The following is a 27,948-nucleotide window of genomic DNA, read 5'->3' on the forward strand; positions in this document are numbered from 1 at the left end:
ATCCACAGAAATTAAAAGTAGGCTCTTTTTTTAAAGGATTCATTCATTCATTCATTTATGAGAGAGAGAGAGAGAGAGAGAGAGAGAGAGAGAGAGAGAGAACCAGCACAAGCCAGATGAGGGGAAGAGGGAGAAGCAAGCTCCCCATTGAGCAGGAAGCCTGATGCGGACTCAATCCCAGGGCCCCAGGATCATGAGCTGAAGGCAGATGCCCAAACGACTGAGCCACCCAGGTACCTCTAAAAGTAGGCTCTTGGAAGACATAAACAAAATGTGGTGTTATATGCAATGGAATATTATTCAGTTTTAAAAAGGGAAGGAGATGCTGACACCAGCTACAGCAACATGAACGGACCTCAAGGACAATATCCCAAGTAGAATAGGCCAGTCATGGAAAGACAAATACTGTATGATTCCACTTATAGAAGGTAGCTAAAGATGTTAAATGCCTGGAGACTGAAAGTAGGATGGTGGTTACTAAGGGTTGAAGGGAGGGGCGAAAGTTGTTCAATGAGTGTGTAAAGTTTCAGATTTGCAAGATGAAATAATTTCTAGAGATCGGTTTCACAACAATGTAACAATGTGAATATACTTAACACTAGTGAACCGTACACTTAAAAATGTTAAGACAGGGATCCCTGGGTGGCTCAGCGGGTTAGTGCTGCCTTCGGCCCAGGGCGTAATCCTGGAGTCCCGGGATCAAGTCCCACATCGGGCTCCCTGCATGGAGCCTACTTCTCCCTCTGCCTGTGTCTCTGCCTCTCTGTCTCTCTGTGTCTCTCATGAATAAATAAATAAAATCTTAAAAAAAATGTTAAGACAGTATATCTTATGTGTTTTTTCATCACCATTGAAAAAAATGTTAAGCACGTGATAGATTAATTGCATCAATATCCCAGGTAATGGTTTCCCTGTATCCAGGTCCTTTGCCCCAGAACTTCATACATGGACTCTGGGCTTGGTCCATACAGTACAATTCAAACGGGGGTAGGGGCCTTCTGAGGCTGGTCACAAAAAGGAAATAATTGTGCTTTGTTTTCTTTCTGCGGTTGGGACACTCACATAGGGGGACCAAAATGCTATGAGGAAACCTGAAGTAAGCCCCTATGGAAAGACTACCTAAAAAGGTCCATGTGGAGAGAACTGGGACCCCATGGCTGATGGCCAATCACCCTCACCAAAAAGATAGATGTATGGTAAGTAAGCCCTGAAGAGATACTCAATGTCATTAGTAATTAGGGATGTACAAATCAAAATCACAACAAAATACCACTCTGTACCTACTAGAATCACTAAACTTAAATCTAGTGAACATAGCAAGTGTGGCAAGGATGTGCAAGTACTGGGACACTCCTATGCTGCTAAAGGTAATACCAAATGGTGCAGCCACTTTCCAAGACAGTTTGGTAGTTCCTTAAAAGGCAAAACACATGCCTCCCAAATGATCCAGGCTTCCACTCCTAGGTATGTACCTGAAAGAAAAGAAAGTCATATTCTTACAGAGATATGATTGTTCATAGCAGTTTTATCATAGTAAAAAACTGGAACCCCCCCCCCCCAATAATGATATGTTCATACAATGGAATTCTACTCAGAAGTAAGAAGGAATGTACTCAGCAACTATGAGATACCACTACCCTCCTATCAGAATGGCTGACATCTGGGCACCTGGGTGGCTCAGTGATTGAGCATCTGCCTTTGGCTCAGGTCCTGATCCTCATGAATAGATAAAATCTTTAAAAAAGGGATCCCTGGGTGGCGCAGTGGTTTGGCGCCTGCCTTTGGCCCAGGGCGTGATCCTGGAGACCCAGGATCGAGTCCCACATCGGGTTCCCGGTGCATGGAGCCTGCTTCTCCCTCTGCCTGTGTCTCTGCCTCTCTCTCTCTCTCTCTCTCTCTCTGACTATCATAAATAAAAATTAAAAAAAAAATGGCTGACATCTGAAACAGTAACAAGACTAAATGTTGGTAAAGAAGTGAGTAAGACTTACTCTTATTCATTGCTGGTGGGAATGTAAAATGGTACGGCCACTTTGGAAGACAGTGTAGCGGTCATGCAGGTAATGGACATGTTCATTATTTTGATTGTGGTGATAGTTTCATGGGTGTATACACATGTTAAAACTTACCAAATTATATACTTTTTTTTTTTTAGATTTTATTTATATATTACTGAGAGATACAGAGGGAGATACAGGCTCCCTGTAGGGAGCCCAATGTGGAACTCGATCCCAGGACCCTGGGATCATAACCTGAGCAAAAGGCAGACGCTCAACCACTGAGCCACCCAGGTGTCCCTCAAATTATACACTTTAAATAAGTTTGGTTTATCATATGTCAGTTTTCTTTTGGTAAAGCCATTTTTCAAAGGTCAGAATCAAATAGTAACCCAACTGTTAATTTTCATGACACAACAGTTGATGGGCAGTTTGGTTGACCTGGAGTAGGTGGCCTCCACTGATGCCAGCTGGGCTTGCTCAAGCGTCTGCGGTCCATTGGGCAGCTGCCTGGGGACCGGCTGGTCAAGAAGACCCTACATGGGCAGATTCCACGCTCCTTCCCACATCTCCCACATCCCTCCTTCGTCTTTCCACAGGCCAGCCTGGGCATGATCTCCTGGTGATGGGAGAAGTGAAAGAGGAGCAAGAATGCACAAACGATTTTTAGAACTGCTTTTTGTGGTGGTGTCCCATTGGCCAAAGCAAGCCACACGTCCAAGTCCAGGCTCAGAGGGTTAAGGGTCTAAGACAAAAGGCGCAAAAGGCATGCATACAGGGATGCAATAAGTGCAATTAATACATCATGTACCTTAACAATGTTTTAATTTATGCTTATTTCTTTAATTCCATCAAGAAAGTACTTTTATGCAATGACTTTTACATATGTTAATTTCTTATATATAATTTGCAATTGCTTTTAATCTCTTACTGAACAAAATTCAGCTACTGATTTCTTTGCATTAATTCTTTGTGTATGAAACGTAGTAAGGTTTTTTTTTTTTGAAAGGTTTTGTTGTGACATTTGTCACACTCATTCCGTTCACGTTTCTTTTGCCATTTTTTGGGTTATATTTGATCATAAAAATGTTTTAAAGTAGTCTAACTTCCAGCAGAAACATGTTTAAATATTCTCCTCAGATTTGAGTGATGATGTAAGTTTAACTTCCCTCTCTAACAGGCATAAATCTATTTTTTGTTTCCTTCTTATTAGAACTGTTTTTTTTTAAAGATTTTATTTATTTATTCATGAGAGAAACACAGAGAGAGAGAGATCGAGGCAGAGACACAGGCAGAGGGACAAGCAGGCTCCATGCAGGGAGCCCGATGTGGGACTCGATCCCGGGGTCTCCAGGATCACACCCTAGGCTGAAGGCAGCACTAAACCGCTGAGCCACTGGGGCTGCCCTAGAACTGGTTTTTAAAAAACATTTTACTCTGGACCATATATAAAACAGTCAGCTCAGAACCAAGTTAAATGTTATGGTTGAGGTGGGGCCCCTGGGTGGCTCAATTGGTTGAACATCTGTCTTTGGCTCAGGTCATGATCCCAGGGTCCTGGGATCAAGCCCTGCATCAGGCTCCCTGCTCAGCAGGGAGTCTGCTTCTCTCTCTGCCTCTGCCCATCCCCCACTCATGTTCTCTCTCCCCCAAATAAATAAAAAAAATATTTTTTAAAAGGAAAAAAAAGGGAAACTGGCAGGGTATCCAAGATCAGAGAGCACATGGTAGAGGCACACTGGCATCTCACTTCCTCTGACTTCAAGTCTCCTTCATTAAACTGTACCAAGGCAGGAACATTTAGCTAGGTGATAAAAATCTACATTTTTGTGCAGAATGTACTTTCTACTTTTCCTCTTCTTCCTCGTCCTCCTCTTCCTTCTGCATAAATTTTGGTCTATCAGTCTTTAAGTGATAATTCTTTTTTTTTTTTTTTTAAGATTTTATTCATCCATTTGACAGAGAGAACCAGCACAGGCAGGGGGAGGAGCAAAGAGAGAGAGGGAGAAAGGGGCTGAGCAGGGAGCCTGATGTGGGACTGGATTCCAGGACCCTGAGATCATGACATGAGCCAAAGGCAGACTTTCAACGGACTAAGCACGCAGGTGCCCCTTTACGTGACTATTCTTTTATTCATTTAATAATGTACCAAGCACAGAGCAGGAGGCTGGGAACTTAGAGATAACTTTGCGGTAGGTCCTGCCCTCGGCTAAACAGGTGAATGCAACACGGGAAATCATTCTTCTCTCTCAAATAATCGCAAACCTGACAGGTTATATGTTGCATAACACTTTGGTGGTTTGCTGCTGAATGGACGTCTTTATGATATGATGACTTTAAAATGCCTTATATACATATATTCCCCCCCCTCCCCCACTGATGACTACTTCGGTATGTTTGTTTACTCACAGAGTGTTTCTGGATCTTGTGGTATTCCCTAATATTCTATCTCCTGTTTTTTAGATATTTTTCTCTTCTTTGCTTTATTAGCATGATTGTGTAAGTCACTTGGGGTTTGAATTTACAGAGCAGACTTATCTTCATTATCTCTGATTCTTTGTCCTGATTATCCCTGGTGCCTCTTAAAGCTTCCTTAGTCATTTTGTTCCTTATTCACATTTAAAAATTTTAGCAGCAGTGTGTTTGGCTTTCTGCAATGGATATATGCTTTTAAAAATATCCTTGAAAGTAAAAAAAAAAAAAAAAAAAAAAAAAAAAAAAATATCCTTGAAAGTAAGTTATACTGATCCTTTGTGCTTGGAATTCTTAGCTTTATGGGTATCTTGTCTAGATGACTGCCAGCTGCCTCTTCTGTCTGGTGTTTCAGTATTGGTTCATTGAAGTTCTTTTCTGTCTTCTTAAAGTTTGCTTTTTTTCTCTTTCCCTTAGATATGGGTATGGGGTGTTTATGAATTTTGGATGGCTGTTGCTAGGGGAAGTCACCCTATTTGGAAAATATGCTGAATGACTAATATTCTATCACATGGATATACAATAATAATTTTTTAGCTAGTCTTACGTCACTGAACATTTAGGTTATTTCCAGTGTTTGCTATTATAAATAGCACTGTAATTTATAAGCCTCATTATATGCAAATTCTTGTTCTTTTTTTCAAGATTTTATTTATTTGAGAGGAGAGAGATCTGGGGGGTGGGGGGCAGGAGGAGAGGGAGATGCAGACTTCCCGCTGGGCAGGGAGCCTGACTCGGGGCTCAATTCCAAGACCCTGAGATCATGACTTGAGCCGAAGGCAGACACTTAACCAACTGGGCTACCCAGGTGCCCAAAGTTTATGCAATTTCTAATTTTGACATATATTCCCAAATCGTTCTACATAAAGTTTGCTCTACTTTATGCATGAATGTATGAGTGCCAGTTCCCGTATATTTTCAAATGCTAGATTATCGAAGTATTTCATTTTTTTTTTATTTTTAAATTTTTATTTATTTATGATAGTCACAGAGAGAAAGAGAGAGGCAGAGACACAGGCAGAGGGAGAAGCAGGCTCCATGCACCGGGAGCCTGACGTGGGATTCGATCCCGGGTCTCCAGGATCGCGCCCTGGGCCAAAGGCAGGCGCCAAACCGCTGCGCCACCCAGGGATCCCGAAGTATTTCATTTTTGCCAAAATGTTAGTTTAAAAATAGTGTATGTCTTTTGAATTTTTGTTCCTGTATCTTGAATTTTGGGTGAAATTTACTTTTTGTTTTGTTTATTAAACACTTGTATTTTTCTTTCCTGCTAACTGCTTATATCCTTTGTCCATTTTCTGTATTGTGGTGTTAATTTGTACAATCAATTTCTGTATTATGGAAATCAGCTTGTCATATGGCTTTACCATTTGGCTTTTATCTTTGTGGATTGTTCTGTTTTTATTTTTACTTTTTTTCAAGGTTTATTTATTTATTTGAGAGAGAGAGAGAGAGAAAGAGAGAGAATGAGAATAGGGGAAGGGACAGAAGGAAAGGGCGAAGCAGATTCCCCACCAAGCAGGAAGCCCAGTGTGGGGCTTGATCTTGGGACTCTGAGATCATGACCAGAGCCAAAGGCAGACACTCAACTAAGCCACCAGGTGCCCCTAGAACTTATTTTGATGTAAGGAATAAGGAAAGCGATATAGTTTTGTTTTCTCTTTCAAATAGCTAGCTAGTGTCCAACATTACTTACTAAATAATCTCTTTTTCTGATTGGAAATGTTGCCTTTTCATGTTCTAAATTCTCTTCTAAATAAGTGTCTATTTTTGATGACTCTGATCTGTTCAATTGATCATTTGACCTATCCCTTCTTTTGTACCAACTCCTTATTTTGCTGGAGTTTTTATTTTTAAATTTAATGGAACTGGCCTCATTTATTACTGTGAAAATGTTAAAACTCACGATACACATTGCCAAATTACTTTCTAGAATTATTGTGTTAATTTACACCAGACACTTGTCAGCACTATTATCTTTTAGAAATTCCTTGCCGGTGTGATTGAAAGTGCTCATTTGTTTCTCTGATATTAATGAGTTGATTTGTGTGAAATGTCTTTATATTTTTCCCAAGTTTTCTACTGGCATTTATACTTTTTAACTGAAATCATGAAATTTCATATATACATATTAAAGCCTAACAATATATATGTACCTTTGATGTTAAAGACAAAAGTGCTTTGGCATATTTATTACCAACATATTTCTCAACTTCATATATACTCTTTAATCAGTATACTTTGTTATATTATATATCCAAAAATTTTGTTCAATCTAGTCCAGCAATCTTCTTTTCTGATTGATTTTGTTGTTTAAAAAAAAATCCTCGGGATCCCTGGGTGGCGCAGCGGTTTGGCGCCTGCCTTTGGCCCGGGGCACGATCCTGGAGACCCAGGATCGAATCGCACATCGGGCTCCTGGTGCATGGAACCTGCTTCTCCCTCTGTCTGTCTCTGCCTCTCTCTCTCTCCCTGTGTGACTATCATAAATAAATAAAAAATTAAAAAAAAATCCTCTCACTAAAGACCAGAGAATCATTCAGTTGTTTTTATTCTTTATTTTTTTAAAAGATTAAAAAAATTTTTTTAATTAGTCTCTACACATAATTGTGGGGCTCAAACTCATGACCCTGAGAACAAGAGTTGCATGCGCTTCCAACCGAGCCAGCCAAGCACCCTTTATTTAATTGTTTTTAAAAGCTCCTAGTTTGCATATTCTGGAAACTCAAAGTATTGCTATTTTAAATGTAGGGAAGTTATTATTTTATTTATTTTTAAAGATTTTACTTATTTGACACAGCAGAAGTAGGGGGAAGCAGCAGGCAGAGGCAGAGAGAGAAGCAGATCCTCGCTGAGCAGGGAGCCCGATGTAGGACTTGATCCCAGGACTGCATGATCAGGACCCGAGCTGAAGGCAGACATTCAGCCGACTGAGCCACCCAGGGGCCCCAGGAAGTTATTATCTGAAATAAAATATAGAGAAGTAGAATGGGGCACGTGACTGGCTCAAGTCCATAGAGCATGTGACTCTTGATCTTGGGGTTATTAGAGTGAGCCCCATGTCAGTGTAGAAAAGTTGAAATGAAACATTTTTAAAAAATTTATTTATTTATGTATTTAGTTATGATTTTATTTATTTATTCATGAGAGACAGAGACACAGGCAGAGGGAGAAGCAGACTCCGTGCAGGGAGCCCAATGCAGGACTCGATCCTTGGGCTCCAGGATCACGCTCTGAGCCGAAGGCAGACACTAAACTGCTGAGCCACCCAGGCATCCCAAAATGGAACATTTTTGTCACGAAGTCATATTGCTGTGGCGTAGAGTTTTCTCTACATTTATATGATTGCACATTTAGGATTTGAGGATTTATAGTTATTTTTATGATTTAGAATAATTTTAAAACTATGAGTATTTTTGCACATTGTTTTTTTCCCAAACAGTAACTGAATTTCAAGAATTAGATCCTGTGTGAAAATTACCATTATGTTTTTGAGAGAAAGCAATTTTAAGACACAATGTTTAAATTCTTTTGATTTTTAAAACATTCACAAGGTGCATAATTAATAATGAGAGATGCCAGTTATTGGATGCATTCAATGAACTAGGTATTGGGATTTACTCATTTAAAAAAATAACCTGGACAAAATCAAATGGTTTATTCCTCTGTACCATACACTGCTTCTAAATCATTCTACAAAAGAACAAAAACTCAGCACCCATAAGAATTCATACAGCTTTTTTTTGTTTTTTAAGGTTTATTTATTCTTAAGGGTCACGGAGAGAGAGCCAGAGACATAGGCAGAGGGAGAAGCAGGCTCCCCGCAGGGAGCCCAATGCAGAACTCAATGAGATCCTGGTGTCCTGGATCAGGGCATGATCCCAGAACACCAGGATCATGCCCTGAGTCAAAGGCAGAGGCTCAACCACTGAGTTACCCACAAGTCCCTCATATGGCTTTTTTAAAGAAGAAAAATTCTTGTTATCTGATCAAATGAGTCATAGGGTTGTTAAAATGCCACTGATTAAATGGGAACCATGAGTCATCTTATATTCTTGGAAGGCTTGCAGAATCTTTAGGAAAGCATACCTAACTTTAATGCAGTTTCCTCAAGGTCACAAATGTTGTAGTTTACACGTGTCAATGATTAAATAACTCTTTTATTTTTTTAAGATTTTATTTATTTGGGGCAGCCCGGGTGGCCCAGCGGTTTAGCGCCGCCTTCAGCCCAGGGCATGATCCTGGAGACCCAGGATCGAGTCCCATGTCAGGCTCCCTGCGTGGAGCCTGCTTCTCCCTCTGCCTGTGTCTCTGCCTCTCTCTCTCTCTCTCTCTGTGTGTCTCATGAATAAATAAATAAAATCCTTAAAGAAAAAAGATTTTATTTACAGAGAGTGAGTAAGCACAAATGGAGGGGCAGAGAGAGACTCTCAAGCAGACTGCATGGAGCTTGACTGCGACCCTGAGATCACGTTCTGAGCCAAAATCAAGAGTTGGCTGCTGATGAAATAACTCTTAAGTGCAGGTATTAGGTGCATTTATATTTACCTATAGTTAAGCACTTGAACATGCAAGTCATGGAATCCTTTCTCTTTATCCTCTCCTCCTCCATCTTCAGAAAGTGATTCCAAGAATGGAAGATAAAAAACAGGAAAGAAGACTGAAGGCATCTGGTGTCCAACAGAGTATACAAATGGTTATTTATATGGTTGACCTGAACTGAGATGAGATTAGCTTCCATAACAACGTGTTGTTCCTTGTCCCCATTCTTCCTCTTGGATTTGTAGGAAGAGACCTTCACGCCAAAACATAAAGAAGAGCCTGTTGCCCCTTGCAAAATTTAGTTTCTTTTTCTCATACCTAGCTAAAATGAACACTTAAAAAAGATTATTTATTTATTTATTTGACAGAGGAAGAGCACAAGCAGGGGAAGCAGCAGGCAGAAGAAGAGCAAGAAGCAGGGAGCCTGACTCAGGGCTCCATCCCAGGACCCTGGGATCAGGATCTGTGCTGAAGGCCGACGCTTAACAACTGGGCCGGGCCACTCAGGTGCCCCCAAAATGAACATTTTTAAGCTTTTTTTTTTTTACTGTGGCAAAATATACATGATATAAAATTTACTACTTTATTCAAGTATACAATTCAGTGGCATTAAGCACTTTTACATTGTTGTGCAACTTTTTCATCCTCCCATTTGGAAGCTCTGTACTCAGGAAACATTGATTCCTCGTTACTCCCCTCCTCTTAACCCCTGCTGTCCACCCTTCTACTCTCTGTCTGCATAAACTAGTCTAGGGGTCCCCTAGAAGTGGAATCGTGCACTCTTTGTGACCGGCTTTGTTCACTTAACATAATGCCCTCCAGGTTCATCCATGTTAGGGCCTGCAACAGGATTTCCTTCCTTTCCACGGCTGAGTAACACTATTGCTGGCATATATCACATTTCGTCCATTCACCTGTCGAGGGGCGCGTGGCTTGTTAACACCTTTTGACTATTGTGAATAGTGCCGCTGCCAACACCGGTGTCCTCCAGTCGAGTCACATCTGAAATCGCAGTGGAACCTCCGCCTCCCGTTTCCCTTTCTTCCCCTCTGGGCCCCTGTCCCCATCCAGGTCTGAATCCCTCCGTGTTGGGACTTGAGCCACAACAGCCTCAAGGGCTGATGTAAAGAGAATGTTTTTTTTTTTTTTTTTTAAGATTTATTTATTTATGAGAGAGAGAGAGAGAGAGAGAGGCAGAGACACAGGAGGAGGGAGAAGCAGGCTCCATGCGGGGAGCCCACTGTGGGATTGGATCCCAGGACCCCATGGGCACGCCCTGGGCCAAAGGCAGATGCTCAACCTCTGAGCCGCGCAGGTGTCCCAAGAAGTTTTTTTTTTTTTTTTTTTTTTTAACCCCTTTTACCTTTGCCCTTTCTCGCTCGCCTGGACTTTGGCCAGCCAGGCTTATTTATAAACCACCAAAGCTCCTTAAGCCCGGCATTTCGGCCCGCCTGTCCAGCGCTGTTTTTGCAGGAAGGGACCGCGAGGGCACAAGGCTGCGCGACATGGCCAAGGGGACGGCGCGGAGGGGCTCGGGGGCGCTGCGGCTGCAGGCGTGCCGGGCCAACGACGGCTTCGTGCAGAACGAGGGCCTCCCGGCCAGCGAGCCCGAGCGGGCGCGGGACCCGGCCAGCTCGCCGCCCTGCGGGGGCGGGGGCGGGGGCGCGGGGCCGGGGCGGGGGCCGGCGGGGCGGGGGCCGGGGGCGGCGGGGCCGGGGCCGGCGGGGCCGGCGGGGCCGTACGCGGGCATGCCCAAGGAGGTGCTCTTCCAGTTCTCGCGCCGGGCCCGCTACCGGGCGCCCCGGGAGGCCCTCTTCTGGCTCACCGTGGCTTCGGTGCTCGCGCTCACGGGCGCCACCATCGCCATCATCGCCGTGTCGCCCAGGTGCCTGGACTGGTGGCAGGCGGGGCCCGTGTACCGGATCTACCCGAGGTCCTTCAGGGACAGCGACGCGGACGGGAACGGAGACCTGAAAGGTGGGTGCGCGCGGGCGGGGGGTGGGCGCGCTCAGGTTCCGCCGCTGAGCCCCCGGCGCCCCTGGCCGGGAGCTTCTTATTAGTAAAGAAGCATAAATAATGTTTTAGGGACCCCCGGGGGGCTCAGCGGTTCAGCGCCCGCCTTGGGCCCAGGCCGTGACCCTGGAGCCCCGGGATCGAGTCCCGCGTCGGGCTCCCTGCGTGGAGCCTGCGTCGCCCTCTGCCTGTGTCTCTCTCTGCCTCTCTCTGTGTGGGTCTCATGAATAAATAAAATCTTTTAGAAATAGTAATAATATAAATTGAATCCAAATTAGTTCAGAAATACATGCCCATAATACTATGAATATTTTTTCAGTTATCAGTTATCTCTCCTTTATGGTACTTAAAAGGCTGTTGCAGTTCATATAATCTTTTAAAGCTAAAGATTATAAGGATTGATAATATAAGGACGCCTGGGTGGCTCAGGGGTTAAGTGTCTGTCTTGGGCTCAGGGCCTGATCCTGGAGACCTGGGATCAAGTCCCACATCGGGCTCCCTGCGTGGAGCCTGCTTCTCCCTCTGCCTGTGTCTTTGCCTCTCTCTCTCTCTCTCTGTGTGTGTCTCTCATGAATAATAAGATCTTTAAAAAAATAATGTTTAAAATATTAAGTATTAAGTAAACTTAAAAATATTAAGTCATATCTTTAAAAGGTAGAGGCTGAGCCTTTAAAGTTTAAATCTCGAGAGATGAAGGAAAGGAAAAAAGCATTAGCAGGGTGCATTGGACATTACTTGAATTGAGGATGATTTAACATAATACCCCCATTAGTAAAAGTAAAATGAAACACAAAGTAAAAAAATTAACTTTTTAAAAGTCATGCCAATAATTTCCAAAGGAGTTCTGGGTAGAATATCCTTAGACTTTATTGCTCAAACTAGGACGCTTTGAATTTTTTTTTTTTTTAAGGCTTTACTAAGTAATCACCACACCCAATGTAGGACTTGAACCTACGACCTTGAGATCAAGAGTAGCATGTTCCTCTGATGAGCCAGCCAGGCAGCCCCACGACACAGTTATTTTTAGAGTGAGACAGAAAGAGGGCAGGGAGGGGCAGAGGTAAAGGGGGTGAGAGGATCTTAAGCAGGCTCCGCACCACAGGGACCTTGATCACAATCCTGAGATCATGACCTGAGCTGAAATCAGGGGTCGGTCACCTAACCAACTGAGTGACCCAGGTACCTCTCCAGGCCCGAACACTTTTAAAAGTAAAATTTTACGACAGTAAGCATAAACTGAAACTGTCCTGGACAACTTGGTTGATATGGTCACCATAGTTGAGGGTAATGATAAGAAACAAAATAACAGGGACGCCTGGGTGGCTCAGTGGTTTAACGTCTGCCTTTGGCTCAGGGCATGATCCCAGGGTCCCAGGATCGAGTCCCACTTTGGGCTCACTGCATGGATCCTGCTTCTGCCTATGTCTCTGCCTCTCTGTGTCTCTCATGAATAAATAAATAAAATGAAAGAAAAAAGAAATAAAATAACAAGGTAATTTTTGATAATAATACTTAGTTTGAAAAAAATAAAACAATCATTTAATAGGATTTGGGACCTGGGGATGAGCTTAATCTAACTTTAAAATGTTACAGATAGAATTTGAAATCTCCTACCATCCTTAATAACCAATAAAAGGCTTCTCAGGGCATCTGGGTGGCTCAATTGGTTAAGTGTCTGACTCTTGATTTTGGTTCAGGTTGTGATCCCAGGGTTATGAGATCGAGCCCCGTGTGGCATGGAGCCTGCTTAAGATTCTCTCTCTCCCTCTCTCTCTCTTCCTCTTCCCCAGCTTGTGTGCTCTTTCTCTCTCTAAAATAAATAAAATCTTAAAAAAAAAAAAAAAAAAGGCTTCTCCTTTTCATGATCATATCAGTTTCTCCTTTTTTGTATCTTCCTGCATCTTCACCAATTGATAGATCATCTGACCTTCAGGGTGCCATTGAAACCCATTTTCTGCATCAATCTTTACTCAGCCTCCCAATCAGAGCATGCCCTGCCGTCCCCAGAGCTCCCGCTGGGCTTTGGACTGTTGACGGCACCCTCTGATAACCTTGTAAGCTCTCTGGGTGACTTTCCCTTGCACACCCGCCATCCCGGCGTGGCCCCAGCACCTGCTGCCTCGATGTAGTAAATGCTTAGCAAAAGTGATGTTTTTGATAGAATAGAGCTAAATCCCTTAAACCCAAAGATAAACTCCCCACTCCCTAGCCCTCCCTTCCTAATCTCCTTCCCCATATACCCCAAATTCTCATTCACAGATTCTCATGCACAGAGCAGTATCTCATTAGCTCCTACATTGTGTGCCATTTCCAGTAACTGCCTTGAGGGACTAGCTGTTTCCTGTCATCAATAGATATTTGTCCTTGAGGTTGAGGGGATCTGCTTGTTATTATTCGAAGGAACCATTGCGGTTTCAGTTTGTTTTGGGTGATTGCTTTCTGTCCCCTGGAGTGGAGGCCTGGGATCCTTTGTTTGCTTTGTGTCTGTCCAGACCCTTTGTTTTTAACATCCTGTTCCTTTGAGCTTATTCTTAAGATGTATTGTTGTTCTGATTTAAATCAAAATCCTCTTGTTGGCCGTGAACACTCCTGGAGGTCCCATCCACATCTCTATGGGGGAACTGAGGTACAGAGGACAAAAATAAGCGACCTATCACAGAGGAAGAGCCCCAGTCTTGGGAGTCAGGAGGCTTTGTGCTTTGGTCTCAGTGGGCTCCAGCTTGCTGTGTGACCTGTGACAGGCTCTGATTGTAGGAAGCCACTTAGGGGGGTCCCCCAGAAAGTTACTGGGGATTGAATACTAGACTCAAGTCTCTGATCTGCATTTAGGACTCTGAACCAAGACCACACAAAAAAGCACACTATCTGCTAAATTATCCTACAAGGTTCCAAGTACAAAGAGTTTCATTCCTGTGTCTACAGCAGCCAAATCCAGAATTCTCTTCTGTATAAATTCTTGGCTTCAGCATTGTCCAAAGGAAAGAGAATGTGAACCACATAGGTAATTATATATTCTCTAGGAGCCACATTAAGACAAATAAAAAAAAGAGGGACACCTGGGTGGCTCAGCAGTTGAGAGTCTGCCTTCAGCTTGGGGAATGACCCTGAGTCCTGGGATCAAGTCCCGCATTGGGCTCCCTTGCATGGAGCCTGCTTCTCTCCCTGCCTGTGTCTCTGCCTCCCTCTCTGTGTCTCTCATGAATGAATGAATAAATAAATAAATTTTAAAAAAACAAGTAAAAAAAAAGGATGAGAAGTTCATTTTAATAATCATTTAATTTTAAGCATGTCTGGCTGGCTCAGTCAGTAGAGCATGCAATTCTTGATCTTGGGGTTGCCAGTTCAAGCCCATTGTTGGGTTTAGAGATTGCTTAAAAACAAAATCTTTAAAAAATGTTTAATTTTGGGATGACTGGGTGGCTCAGCAGTTAAGTGCCTGCCTTTAGTTCAGGGGACTCCCCCTGGAGTCCTAGGATCAAATCCCACATCAGGCTCCCTGCATGGAGCCTGCTTCTCCCTCTGCCTATGTCTCTGCCTCTGTCTCTGCCTCTCTCTCTGTCTCTCATGAATAAATAAATAAAATCTTAAATTTAAAAAAATTTTTAATTTAAAATCTCTTTTAGTCATATTCATTTTAAGTATTTTGTTTAAGCCAACATATCATTTCAACATATAATCAACATAAAAATATGAATGGCATATTTTACATTATACTTTTCAGAATCCAATGAGTGTTTTGTATTTATAGTACATCTCAATTCACACTGGTCACATTGCGAGTGCCCAATAACAGCCACAGATGGTAAGCGGCTGTCGTCCTGGATAGTACAGCTTAGACCATGTGTTACTTTGTCCTTTGGCACTTAGCCTAGCACCTGGCCTAGATTAGGTGCTCAAAAACCATGTGTAGAATAAATTAATATTGTGGCCTTGGTTTTATTTTATTATTATTATTTTTTTAAAGTAGGCTCCATGAGTGTGGAGCCTAGCAGTGGGCTTGAACTCACGACTCCAAGATCAAGACCTGAGCTGAGGTCAAGAGTCTGATGCTTAACTCTTGAGTTAACTACTGAGCCACCCAGGTGCCCCTACAGCCTTAGTTTTAAATATAAAATATAAAAAATGCACAGATTAAAAAAAAAGATTTTATTTATTTATTCATGAGAGACACAGAGAGAGGCAGAGACATAGGCAGAGGGAAAAGCAGACTCTCCGCAGGGAGCCTGATGTGGGCCTTGATTCTGGATCCTGGGATCACACCCTGAGCCAAAGGCAGACGCTCAACCACTGAGCCACCCAGGCATCCCCATAGACTTTTTTTAATGTTATACATTTATGGTAAAGGTTAGAGGTTATTTCTAGATGACCATTTGATGCTATTATAGAACTAGACCTTTCTATTTGAATTTCACTCAAATTCAACCAAATTCCAAATATTTCTGTTTCAATAGAACTATTTCAATTTTAGGCATATTGGTTTTATTTTTAATCCTTCAACTAAAAAAAAAAAACAAAACAAAACAAAACAAAAAACCCTTTGTTTTTCATGGCCTTGACTTTTTTCTTTAGGTATTCAAGAGAAACTGGACTACATCACAACTTTAAATATAAAAACCATTTGGATTACTTCGTTTTATAAATCATCCCTTAAAGATTTCCGATATGGTATCGAAGACTTCCGAGACATTGATCCTATTTTTGGAACAATGAAAGATTTTGAGAATCTGCTTGCAGCCATACACGATAAAGGTAAACTGAGTGGCGGAGGGATGGGAGGGATGGTGGGGTTGAGAAAAGCATTCTCCAAATGCTTACTTAAAGCATTTTTTCCTTAACTGACACGTATTATTCTAATGTAATTTCTTCCTAACATTTGAAATACTTTCACTCAATTAGGTTTAAAATTAATAATCGATTTCATACCAAACCACACCAGTGATAAACATGCTTGGTTTCAACTGAGTCGAAATCGGACAGGGAAATATACTGATTATTACATATGGCATGACTGTACCCATGAAAATGGCACAACCATACCACCCAACAACTGGGTAAGTACCAACTTGTCTGATTTACAAAGGGAAAATAGGCAGATCTTCAGTGATTAAACTGGTTATTTATAAAGTCCTTTTAAGGAAAAAATTAATGGATATAGTTTTGAGGAGGAGGAAAGTTTCCCAAAGAAATGGAAATAAGCTACCCAAGCCTCCTAACCATTTGGATTTGGACTTTTTATATCATTCTCAAACTGATATATTTTAGCAAATTATTATTATTATTTTTAAGATTTTATTTATTTATTCATGGGAGACACAGACAGAGGGACAGAGTCCAATGTGGGACTCGATCCCTGGACCCCTGGATCATGACTTGAGCCAAAGACAGACATTCAAACACTGAGCCACCCAGGTGTCCTTATTTTAGCAAATTAAAATATATATTTGCTTTAAAAAAAATTTATTTGAGAGAGAGAGAGAGAAAGCATGAGCTGGGGGAGGGGAAGAGGGAAAGGGAGAAGCAGACTCCCCAATGAGCAGGGAGGGAGCCCAACGTGGGGCTTGATCCTAGGACCCTAAGATCATGACCTGAGCCAAGGCAGATGCTTAACTGACCAAGCCACCCAGGTGCCCCAAAACCTATCATTTCTATTAGCCTCTCCTTCCCTCAACTTTCCACTCTGTCCACACGACTCCATGTCCCTTTAGGTTAGTAACCGTTTTGCTATTCTCCAAATTCCTTTGCCTTTCTGATTTTGCGACTCCCCTCCAACAGAGCCCTAGCTGTAAATAAACCTGCCCATCCACTTTCTCTTTGCCTGAACTTTGGTATTCCTGCCTTTGGAGACAGTCCCCACCTGAACGGAGCCATCCAGTCTTCTTGAGGATTTTACTATCCAGGGCCCTCCCTCATTCTCAAACACCCTACCTGCCATCTCCCCATCTTATCATGCTCAGCAGCAAACTCTACTTCAAAGGGAGAGCAGAAGTCATCAAACCTGCCTCTACTTTTTCTCCTTTTTAAGATTTATTTTAGAGAGAATGGGAGAGAGAGAAAACAGTGGAGAGGGCCAAAGGGAGAGGGAGAGGGAATCCCAGACTCTGCAACGAGTGTAGAGCCTAATGCCAGTCTCTATCTCACAACCCTGAGGTCACAACTTGAGCTGAAACCAAGAGTCAGATTCTCAACCCACTGCACCAGCCAGGTGTCCCAAACCTGCCTCTCCTGTACCCACCCTCCTCCTACTCACTTCTCTTACAGCAAAGGCCAAGTCGGTCTTGACTGGGGTTTCCAGACTTAGAAATAAAAATCCAGGAAGCTCAAAGAAATCTGAATTTTAGATAAACAACGCATAATTTTTTAGTATAAAGTATTGCATGGGACATACTTATACTAAAAATCTATGCGTTGTTAACCTGAAATTCAGATTTAATTGTAAGTCTTGTTTTTCTCTGGCCGCTCTGCCCCACCTCGCAGGCCAGTTCCTCTGCCTGCTGTGGTCCCTATCTCTCCTGCTTTCTGCAGAGCCTTTTTCACCCTGGATCCTCTGGACCTCCACCCTCCAGGCCCTCCACCTCCTTCCCTGACCTTCTCCATAAACACTTAAGAGGCAGGCTCCTGGGCATCAACTTTTAGATGAACCAAGGGCACTCAATATCGACACGTGTTAATGCTGTATGATCTTCTCCCAACCAACCTCTTAAACCCCAGGCTGATTGAATATACTAGTATGCAGCCTGGTGAACAGGTCATTAGCAATCCTGGTGGTTTGAACTCCTTAATTTTTCTTTGCCCCAGTCCACACACTTGTTAAAATGATAATGATACTAGCAAATGTTTACTAAAATGCTTACTGTGTGCCAGGTTCATGCTAAGTGTGTTATATTTGTTCATTCATTTAATCCACCCAGCAATACTAGGAGTTAGGTTTCAGTTCTTGTTTTGGGGGCGGGCAAGGTTAAGCACTGTGCCCTCAGTCACACAGCCCATAAATGAAAGGGCTAATGACCCACCACACAATCCAACTGCACAGTCTGCTTTTAAAAACCACCGGTGGGGGCATCACTGGTGGTGCAGTGGTTTAGTGCCGCCTGCAGCCCGGGGTGTGATCCTGGACACCCGGGATCGAGTCCCACGTCGGGCTCCCTGCATGGAGCCTGGTTTTCCCTCTGCCTGTGTCTCTGCCTCTCTCTCTCTCTCTCTGAATGAATGAATAAATAAATAAATCTTGGGATCCCTGGGTGGCGCAGCGGTTTGGCGCCTGCCTTTGGCCCAGGGCGTGATCCTGGAGACCCGGGATCGAATCCCACGTCAGGCTCCTGGTGCATGGAGCCTGCTTCTCCCTCTGCCTGTGTCTCTGCCTCTCTCTCTGTGTGACTATCATAAATAAATAAAAAATTAAAAAAAAATCTTACAAAAAAAAAGTCCAATGATCTTATTAAAAAAAAAAAAAAAACAACACCGGTGGTTCAGTTGGTTGAGCGTCACACTCTTGATTTCAGCTCGGGTGGGGACCTCAGGGTCGTGGGATCAATTTCTGTGTTGGGCTCCACACTCAAGGAGCCTACTTGTTTCTCTCCCTCTACTCCTCCTTGGGCTCATTCTCTCTCTCTCTCTCTCTTAAATAAGTAAATAAGTAAGTAAGTAAGTAAACAAACAAACAAACAAATAAATAAATAAATAAATAAATAAAGTCTTAAAAAAAAAATTGCCAGCCATACCTGAAACCATATCATCTCTTGCCGATCGGACTCCCTGAAAGGAGCCTAATGAGGGACTTGATCCTAGGACCCCGGGATCACGCCCTGAGCCAAAGGTAGATGCTCAACCACTGAGCTACCCACATGCCCCAGCATCCAGTTTTTCCATCCTTCCATCTATTCTCCACTGTAGCCAACATTGTAGGTCTTTTTCTTTTTTAGTGTAATAATTGATACATCGAAAAATATGTGTAATACATGATTGATGTATAAACACCTTGTGTATAACCATACGATGGAATACTACTCAGCCATAAAAGGAATGAACTATTGATAATGGGCAATGCCTTGGACGAATCTCAAAGTAACTATGCAGAGTGAAAGAAGTCAGACAGAAGAGCACATACTATTCCACTTACATGAAATTACAGAAAATGCACATTCGAGCAGCCTGGGTGGCTCAGTGGTTTAGCGTCACCTTCAGCCCAGGACATGATCCTGGAGACCCAGGATCGAGTCCCATGTCGGGCTTCCTGCATGGAGCCTGCTTCTCTCTCTGCCTGTGTCTCTGTGCCTCTCTCTCTTTCTCTCTCTCTGTGCCTCTCATGATTAAATAAATAAAATCTTAAAAAAAAGAAAGAAAATGCAAATTCATCTGTAGTGACAGGAAGCTGAATAGTTGTTTAGGGATGGGGCGGAGTGGGAGAGTAGGGTCAGGGGCCACAAAGGATGGATATGTTCACTATTTGATCATGATGAGAGTTTCACAAACATAAACAAAGGAACGTCAAAACTTATCCAATTGTACACTTGACACATGTGCAGTGTATTGTATTCAACTTCACCTGAATAAAACTGTTAGAAAATATGTGTAATATATCTAAGTTAGGGGAGGTAATAAAACAGTGAACATCAATGAACCCATCTCCAAATTAAGAACATGAACATTACCAACACTGCTGAAACCACCTGTGTGCTCCTCCCTGCTTCTCCCTATGCCTCCTCTTAGGGGTAATCACCACCTTGAATTTGGGGGTTTTCCAAGTCCTTGCTTTTGTGTTTTTCGTTTTCTGGGGTTTTTTGTTTTTTGGGGGGTTTTTTTGCTTTTGTTTTTCCTACATATGCTACATATTTTCTAAAGATTTATCATTTAGTTTCTCTTGTTTTGGACTCTATGATGTATCCTGCTACATGTAAATCTCCTGTAAAGAGCTTTTTCACTGTTTTTAGTATTCATGTAGTTTCTGGTAGATGTGGTTTATACATTTTCTTTGTTATATTCCGCTGTGTGCATGTGCCATGATTTACCTATCCACTCTTCCAGTGATGGGCAGTTGGGCTGTTTCCAGTGGTTTATTTGTTTTATTTTATTTTGTTTTGTTTTATTTTATTTTATTTTATTTTATTTTATTTTATTTCATTACTATTACCAATGATGCCATGGTAAACATTCTCATTAACCTATTTCTCTTGGGGTTCAGCTATTAGAGCTTCTTGAAGGTAAATAACTAGGAGTGAAATTGCTGGGTGAATGATACTGCATGTTCCACTCTGCAAGATAATACCAAAGTAATTGTACTGATTTATATCCCCTTCAGCAGTGTAAAAAAATACATATTTTCCTTAATTTATTGGTACTGCCACACTTTGTAATTTTTACCAAGTGAACATAAACTGGTATCACATTGAGGTCTCAAGTTTACATTTCTCTAGTTATTAGTGAAGATTGATCTAATTACTAATGATGTTGGACATTTCTCCATGCATTTATTCATTTGAGCTTCCATTTCTGTGAAACATCTGTTTATGTCCAGTTTTCTTTTCGATTGTTTGTGCCTTTGAAATTGATTGGTGGAGTTCTTTTTGTATTCTGGATACCCATCTTTTCTCCGTCATATACACTGTGAATATCCCAGTTCATGTCAGGTGGGACCATGAGGTGTGCTGGTAAGGGTGTGTTTCCTTGAAAGGCAGCAGCTACCCCTTAGCTTCTGCCAGTTGTTCCCCTGGTGATGTGAACCCCCCATGATGGGGGGTCTTCCAATTAAAAAGAAAAGGATGTATGCAAAATCCCTTAGTTTCTAAATGTTGCCCAAATGTTCTCTTTAGCATGGAATGAACAAGAACCCTGAAAAACTGTTACATTGAAGAAAGCAAGCCGGGATCCCTGGGTGGCGCAGCGGTTTAGCACCTGCCTTTGGCCCAGGGCGTGATCCTGGAGACCCGGGATCGAATCCCACGTCGGGCTCCCGGTGCATGGAGCCTGTTTCTCCCTCTGCCTGTGTCTCTGCCTCTCTCTCTCTTTGTGTATGACTATCATAAATAAATAAAAATTAAAAAAAAATGAAGAAAGCAAGTTGACTGAGAAGGAGAGAGAGGTGTGGGAGAGTCCACCAGGAAGGTGATGCTCTGCACAGATGTGAGCATTCCTAGAACGAGGAAATCCGTACCTGCGTCAAATGCTGCTTGATCCCAGCACTTGAAGTTGTTAGATTTTTATTATTATTATTATTCCTGAGGGCTAGAAGGGTGTTTAAGTGAATGATTCTAATACTTTTCTGAGGATAACAGTTTAAATATTCACTCTGTGTGGATTCAAACTCCAAGACCAATGGGAGGTGTCTTTCTCCCCCAAATGACCGTCATTTGCATTACTTCACAAGCAGGAGTTCAGAGCCTGGATAGAAGGTTCCAGAAAATATATTAGAAGTGTCCGCTCTTTAACGTGGCCTTGAGAGCCTTGGTTTGCTGTTGTGGTTGTCATGAACAGCTTCTACTCTGCAAATATATCCCAGCCACATTTGTGTGACGTTAGGCCAGCAGATAGCATTTTAAGGAATTAACTTATCTAGTGCTCTCCCTAGAAGGAAAATTCTGAGGATCTGTGCACTCAGCCTGCACAAGGCCAGGGATGGCAATCACCATTTCCTTGTGGGCAGTGCCATTGTATGAATGCTAAGTAAGTGATTTGCTGACTTGCTGTTTTCTGTTTGCTAGTTAAGTGTGTACGGAAACTCCAGCTGGCACTTTGACGAAGTACGAAACCAGTGTTATTTTCACCAGTTTTTGAGAGAACAGCCTGACTTAAATTTCTACAATCTTGATGTTCAAAAAGAAATAAAAGTGAGTATGGATACCCACACAGACTTCTCCGATTGCATGGGTGTTTAAGTGGTTACTTGATATACTCGATGTTGAACCGTAGCTGTTCAGGCAAAACCAAAGTAATGTAATTAAACTCTGGGGTTATGGAGTCTGATACAGATAGAGGCCCTCGGACATATTGGTGGGTCCTTCCTCCCTCTCACCCAGAATGAGCGACAGGGGAAGGAGGCAGAGCTATCTGGTACCTTCGCTCTGTGGTGCCCCTCCGCCTGTGACAATGAGCTGATGTAGAGGGGGGCCAGGGCGTGGGCTCCAGGGTCTGAACCTGCGTCTGGACCCAGCCCCACTGCTGCCAACAGTAGGCTCCTGGGTGAGGTATTTAGCTTTTCTGTAGGTCCCTCATCTATGAAACATGCTCGATGGCACTATTTGTCTCACGGGCTGTTTGGAAGGTTAGAGGATGTAACCCATGCACAGCACTTCTGTGTCGCTCAGTAAATATTAACTGACTGTCTGCTCTGCGCCAGGTCCTCTTCTAAGCACTGGGAATGGAGCAGTGAATAAAAGAAGCCCTGCTCTCCAGGCGTCTCCTGTATACTGAGGGGAAGGCAGACAGTTAACAACTAAATACATGTCAGGTGGTCCCTAAGGGTAAGGGACATCAGAGTGCCAGGCAGAAGTTGGTTTTTGGAGACATCCCTATGTTGAGGTCCTGTTTGAACAAAGACCTGAAGTTTGAAAGGGAGCCCTGTGGATATTTGCGGGGAGAGAATTTCAGGCAGAAGGAAGAGCCAATGCAAAGATCTGGAGGTGAGCGATGCGTCATGTGTCTCAGGAATGGCCTGGAGGCGGGCGAGTACAGTTGCCAGTGAAGGCAAATAAAAATACAAGACACCAATTAAATTTTAATTTCAGATAAACAGGGGATCCCCGGGTGACTCAGTAGTTTAGTGCCTGCCTTCAGCCCAGGGCGTGATCCTGAGTCCCGGGATCGAGTCCCACGTCGGGCTCCCTGCATGGATCCTGCTTCTCCCTCTGCCTGTGTCTCTGCCTCTCTCTCTCTCCCTCTCTCTCTGTCTCTCATGAGTAAATAAATAAAATCTTAAAAAATAATAATTTCAGATAAACAATGAATAGTATGCCGTTTGGGACCTACTTCTATTAAAACGTTACTCATTAGGAAGGAATACAGCCGGTGTCCTGTATTTTATCTGGCAAGCCTACCAGTGCACCAGAATGACATGAAGGGATAGTTAGAGGCTGAGATCCAAAAAGTGGGGTGGGGGCTAATCCCACAGGGGCTACATGCTGAGCTGCTGAAGATCCCTCTGTGGCCCCTCATGGGACATTTCCTGTCCACTCTCACCGTTTGGTGGTGGTTCCAATAATACCCTACACGGAACTCATGATAACCATTAGCTGGGTGGTTGTGCTGCTATGGCAACAGTGGGCAGGAATTTAGGTTAGCGGGGGTAGTGCTCTAAGGTAGGTAGTGGGGAGGGGACCTGTCTAGAACAGAGAGCCCTGGGTCCTTTTCCACAGCTCACCATGCCAGCCAAAGGACAAGGGTGCAGGCTGCCACCTCGGAGTCACTAAGGGCCCCCACTGCCCTTAGGTTTGTTCTTGTTTTAAAATAATACCTCTAGGGCACCTGGGTGGCTCAGCGGTCGAGCATCTGCCTTTGGCTCAAGGCGTGATCCTGGGGTCCTGGGATTGAGTCCTGCATTGGGCTCCCTGCAGGGAGCCTGCTTCTCCCTCTGCCTGTGTCTCTGCCTCTCTCTCTCTGTCTCTCATGAATAAATAAATAAAATATTAAAAAATAAAATAAAATATCTCTATTGAGGTATAATTCACATAACCCTAAAATTCACCCCTTTCAGGTATATAATTCAGTGGTTTTAGTATCTTCATAGGATTGTGCAATGACCACCCTGATTTCACATTTTCTTCGCCCCAAAAAGAAGCCCCATATCCAGTAGCAGACACTCTCCATGACCCTCCACACCCCCCCACCCTCCACTTCCCACCCGCGCGGACATCTGCTCATCTACTTTCTGTCTCCATGGTTATATCTGTTCCGGACATTCCCTAGAAACAAAATCATACAATATCTACCTATATGTCAATGATACGTATCTATATTTATCATCTATATTTAACAATTTGAGAAACTGCCCAATTGTTTTCCGAATCAGTTGCACCATTTTCTATTCCCACTGGCAGTGTGTGAGGGCTCCAATGTCTCCATATTCTCAGTAACACTTGCTATGGTCTGTATTTTTGAGTACTATCACCCTAGTCGGTGTGGGTGGGATCTCACTGTGCTTTTGCAGTTGCCTGATGGCCAGCGATGTTGAGAATCTTTGCATGTGCTTATATAGATTATTATTATACCTTTGCTGGAGAAATGTCTGAATCCTTTGCCCAGTTTAAAATTTTGTTATCTATTTTTTTATTCTCAGTTGTGAGTTTTTTGTATGTTCTGGGTACACGATTTGCAATTTTCTCCCATTCTGTGGGTTGGCTTTTTTATTTTTTGTTTTTTAGTGAAAGATTTTATTTATTTATTTGAGAGAGAGAGAGAGAGCAGGGGTTGGGGGAGGCACAGAAGAAGAAGCAAATGCTCTGCTGAGCCAGGACCCCGGGATCATGACCTGAGCTGAAAGTAGACGCTTAACCAACTGAGCTACACAGGTGCTCCAGTCTTTTTACTTTCTTGATGGCATCCCTCGAAGCACAAGTTTTAAATTGTCCAATTCATCTATTTTTTCCTTTGTTGTTTGTGCTTCTCATATCATTTGAAAACCATTGCCTAACCCAAGGTGATGAAGATTTACTCCTATGTTTTCTTCTCTGAATTTTATAGTGGTAACTCTAATATTTTAGGTTTCTGACCCATTTTTTCCCCTTACTCTTTATATATGGTGTGAGGGGTGTCTAACTTAATTCGTGGCTATCCAGTTATCTTAGCAATGTGTGTGTTAAAAAGATTATTCTTGGGCTGCCTAGGTGGTGCAGTCTGTTGAGAGTTAACTCTTGGTTTTGGCTCAGGTCATGATCTCAGGGTCATGGGATTGAGGTCAAGCTCTGAGCTCAGCAGGGATTCTGCTTATCCCTCTCCCTCTGCTCCTCCTCCCTCTCCATCCCCCCTCCCTCTCTATCTACCTCTAAATGAATGAATGAATGAATGAATGAATGAATGAATGAATCTTTTTTAAAAAAATAAAAAGATTCTTTCCCCATTGAACTGTCCTGGAACCCTTTTATTTATTTATTTTATTTTATTTTATTTTTTTTTTTTTGGAACCCTTTTAAAAATCAATTGGCCATAAATGTCAGGATTTGTTTCTAGACTCAGTTTTGCTCTATTGCGCTATAGGTCTGTTATTGTGCTAATATCACAGTGTCTGGATTAGTGTAGCTTTATAGGAAGTTTTGAAATTGGGAAGTGTGAGTCCTATGACTTTATTCTTCTCCTTTAAGATTGTTTGGCTATTTTGGGTACTTGTATTTCTTTCTTTCTTTCTTTTGGTGATCTGCTATTATTATTCATTGGAGTATATTTGACATACAATGTTATATTTGCTTCAAGTGTACAACATAGTGATTTGACATTTCTATACAATAACTCTGTGCTCACCATGATAAATGCAGTCACCATCTGTCACCCTTCAGGTGTTATTAGACTATTACTGACTGTATCCCTGGTGCTGCACTTTTCATCTCCATGACTTGTTTTGTAACTGAAAGTTTGTAACCCTTCATCCCCTTGATTTATTTTGCTCATCTCCCCACCTACTTCTCTGGTAACCACCAGTTTATTTCCTATATTTAAAAGTCTGTTTTGTTTGTTTGTTTTGCTTTTTAGATTCCACATTATAAATGAAGTCAAATGGTGTTTATCTTTCACTGTCTGACCTATTTCACTTAACATGATACCCTCTAGGTCCATCTATAAGCATACAATTGGCAAATCACATTTTAAAAATTTTTTAAAGATTTTATTTATTTATTTATTTGTTTGTTTATTTATTTGAGACAGAGAGAGAGAGAGAGAGCAGGAGCACAGGTGAGGGGCAAAGGGAGAGGGGGAAACAGATTCCCTGCTGAGGAGAGAGCCTCAAGGGAGGTTCCATCCTAGGATTCCGGGATCGTGACCAGAGCTGAAGGGTGACACTTAACTGACTGAGCCACTCAGGCACCTTCCTTTTTTTTTTTTTTTTTTTAAAGAAGATCACATAATTTTTTTATGGTTGAGTTATAGTCCTTTGTGTGTGTGTGTGTGTGCACCACATCTTTATCAATTTATCTCTCGATGGGCACTTGGGCTGCTTTCTTATCTTGGCTATTGTAGATAATGTTACAGTAAACATAGGAGTGCATGTGTCTTTTTGATAGTGCTTTCCTTTTCTTTGGGTAAATATCCAGGAGTGGAGTTACTGGATAGTATACATTCCATAAGAATTTAGGACCAGCTTGTCAAGTTCTGCAAAGAAGCCTGCTGCTGAGACTTTTTTAAAAAAATATTTTATTTATTCATGAGAGACACACAGAGAGAGGCAGAGACACAGGCAGAGGGAGAAGCAGGCTCCATGCAGGGAGCCTGATGTGGCACTTGATCCCGGGACTCCAGGATCATGCCCTGGGCCAAAGGCAGAGCTAAACCACTGAGCCACCTAGGGATCCCCTGAGATTTGAGTAGAGATTGCATTGAATCTGGGCATCAGTTTGGAGAGGAGTATTGCCACTTTAATGATAATAAGTCTTCTGCTCCAGGAACACAGGGTGTCTTTCCACTTGTTTAGGTCTTTCATTTCTTTCAACGTTGTTTTGTAATTTTCAGTGTACAAGTCTTGCATTCCTTTTGTTAAACATATTTCTGTAGCCTCCTTAGTTTTAAGGCTGTTTTTACTATACATGTTTGATGTTTCCCAGAATTTAGATGAATTGCTTTGGGATCTGTTCTAGAATCAGGGCAGCCTTATCTCATTGGGGTTGGGAAGATGGGGGTGGTGAAGGGTGATAGACACAGCTACTAACTAGGGGTTAGTTTTAAACTTCTTTGGTGGAGGTGGGCTCTTTTCTCCATCACCAAAGATCATTTACACACCTCTACCTGCGCCTTCCCCCTGACCTGCCCTCACACACTTCTTGATTTACTTTGTGCCGAGTGCTTTACCTGGGTCATCTCATTTAATGCTCACACCAAGTCTAATTTGGGAGATTGCAGGACCATTTTACAGAGCAGGAAGCTGAGGCTTAAGGAGGTGAGTTACCCTCCTGGAGAGTGACAAAGCAGGATTCAAACCCAGAGTGCACTCTTACCCACAACTCCACTTCTGACTTGAGGCAAAGCTGGTGCTGTCTCTGTGCTTCACTTTGCCTACACAGTCTTTTCAAGGGTATTCAGTTGGAAATTCATAAATGTGAGCACAATCCAGCTGGTTTATCAGCCGTGGACTTCACCAGTCTCCTTGTGGCGACAGTGATGGATTATCTGGAGATGTTCAAGAAGTGTAATAAATTGTCCCAATATCTGCCAGCCAATACATTAATTATTTTTTGACTAATCCAGCTGTTCCCTTGCAGGCATCCAGGTAGTGGAGTGTGTGAACAGGAACCTTACTTACTAGTCTCAATAGGATGAGATTCCTTTTGGGATGAATCATTACTGCCTTTAATTGAAGGTTGGACATTTTTGCAAGGCTGGTATAGATTTGCTATTAGAAGTAAATAAGAAAGGCTAAGAAGCTGTAAGGGAAGGCTCTTTGCTCCTGAAAGGCTTTTTGCATGAAGGAGACTTTCCAAGCACCCTTCTACCCCCCAGTAGCTCTTATCTCTGCAGTAGAGCTAAGCAGGTTAATAATTTGCAACCTAGAGAGTTTGTGGCGGGGAGGCATTTGGAATGACTCCTGCTTGCATACCAGCTTGCACTCATGGAGACTTCTCGCTCTTGGCTCCCATCAGATTTCAGATTATCTGCACAGTGGGAGGCTGGCATGTAGGGGACACACAGCACAGACACCTTCTTCTCTCCTCTCTGTACTCCCCCTTGGAATGGCCTTCAGGGGACTTGGCTCTCCCCTGAACCTCTCAGGTCTTGAGTGTGTTAACCTAGAGAA

General features: G+C 42.7%; 1 protein-coding gene across 1 annotated transcript in view; it reads left to right on the forward strand.

Moving 5' to 3' along the window:
* Window positions 1-10,431: 10,431 nt before the first annotated feature.
* The window catches only part of SLC3A1 (solute carrier family 3 member 1), a 36,218-nt gene continuing 18,701 nt past the window's right edge, over window positions 10,432-27,948 (forward strand). Inside the window, exons 1-4 of the mRNA XM_041754879.1 lie at window positions 10,432-10,988; window positions 15,594-15,773; window positions 15,921-16,075; window positions 21,719-21,844. Coding sequence (XP_041610813.1) covers window positions 10,517-10,988; window positions 15,594-15,773; window positions 15,921-16,075; window positions 21,719-21,844 — 933 coding nt within the window. The 5' untranslated portion in view covers window positions 10,432-10,516. The remainder of the gene's footprint in view (window positions 10,989-15,593; window positions 15,774-15,920; window positions 16,076-21,718; window positions 21,845-27,948) is intronic.

This window comes from Vulpes lagopus, chromosome 5 (assembly GCF_018345385.1).
Source record: "Vulpes lagopus strain Blue_001 chromosome 5, ASM1834538v1, whole genome shotgun sequence".
NCBI classification, from domain to species: domain Eukaryota; kingdom Metazoa; phylum Chordata; class Mammalia; order Carnivora; family Canidae; genus Vulpes; species Vulpes lagopus.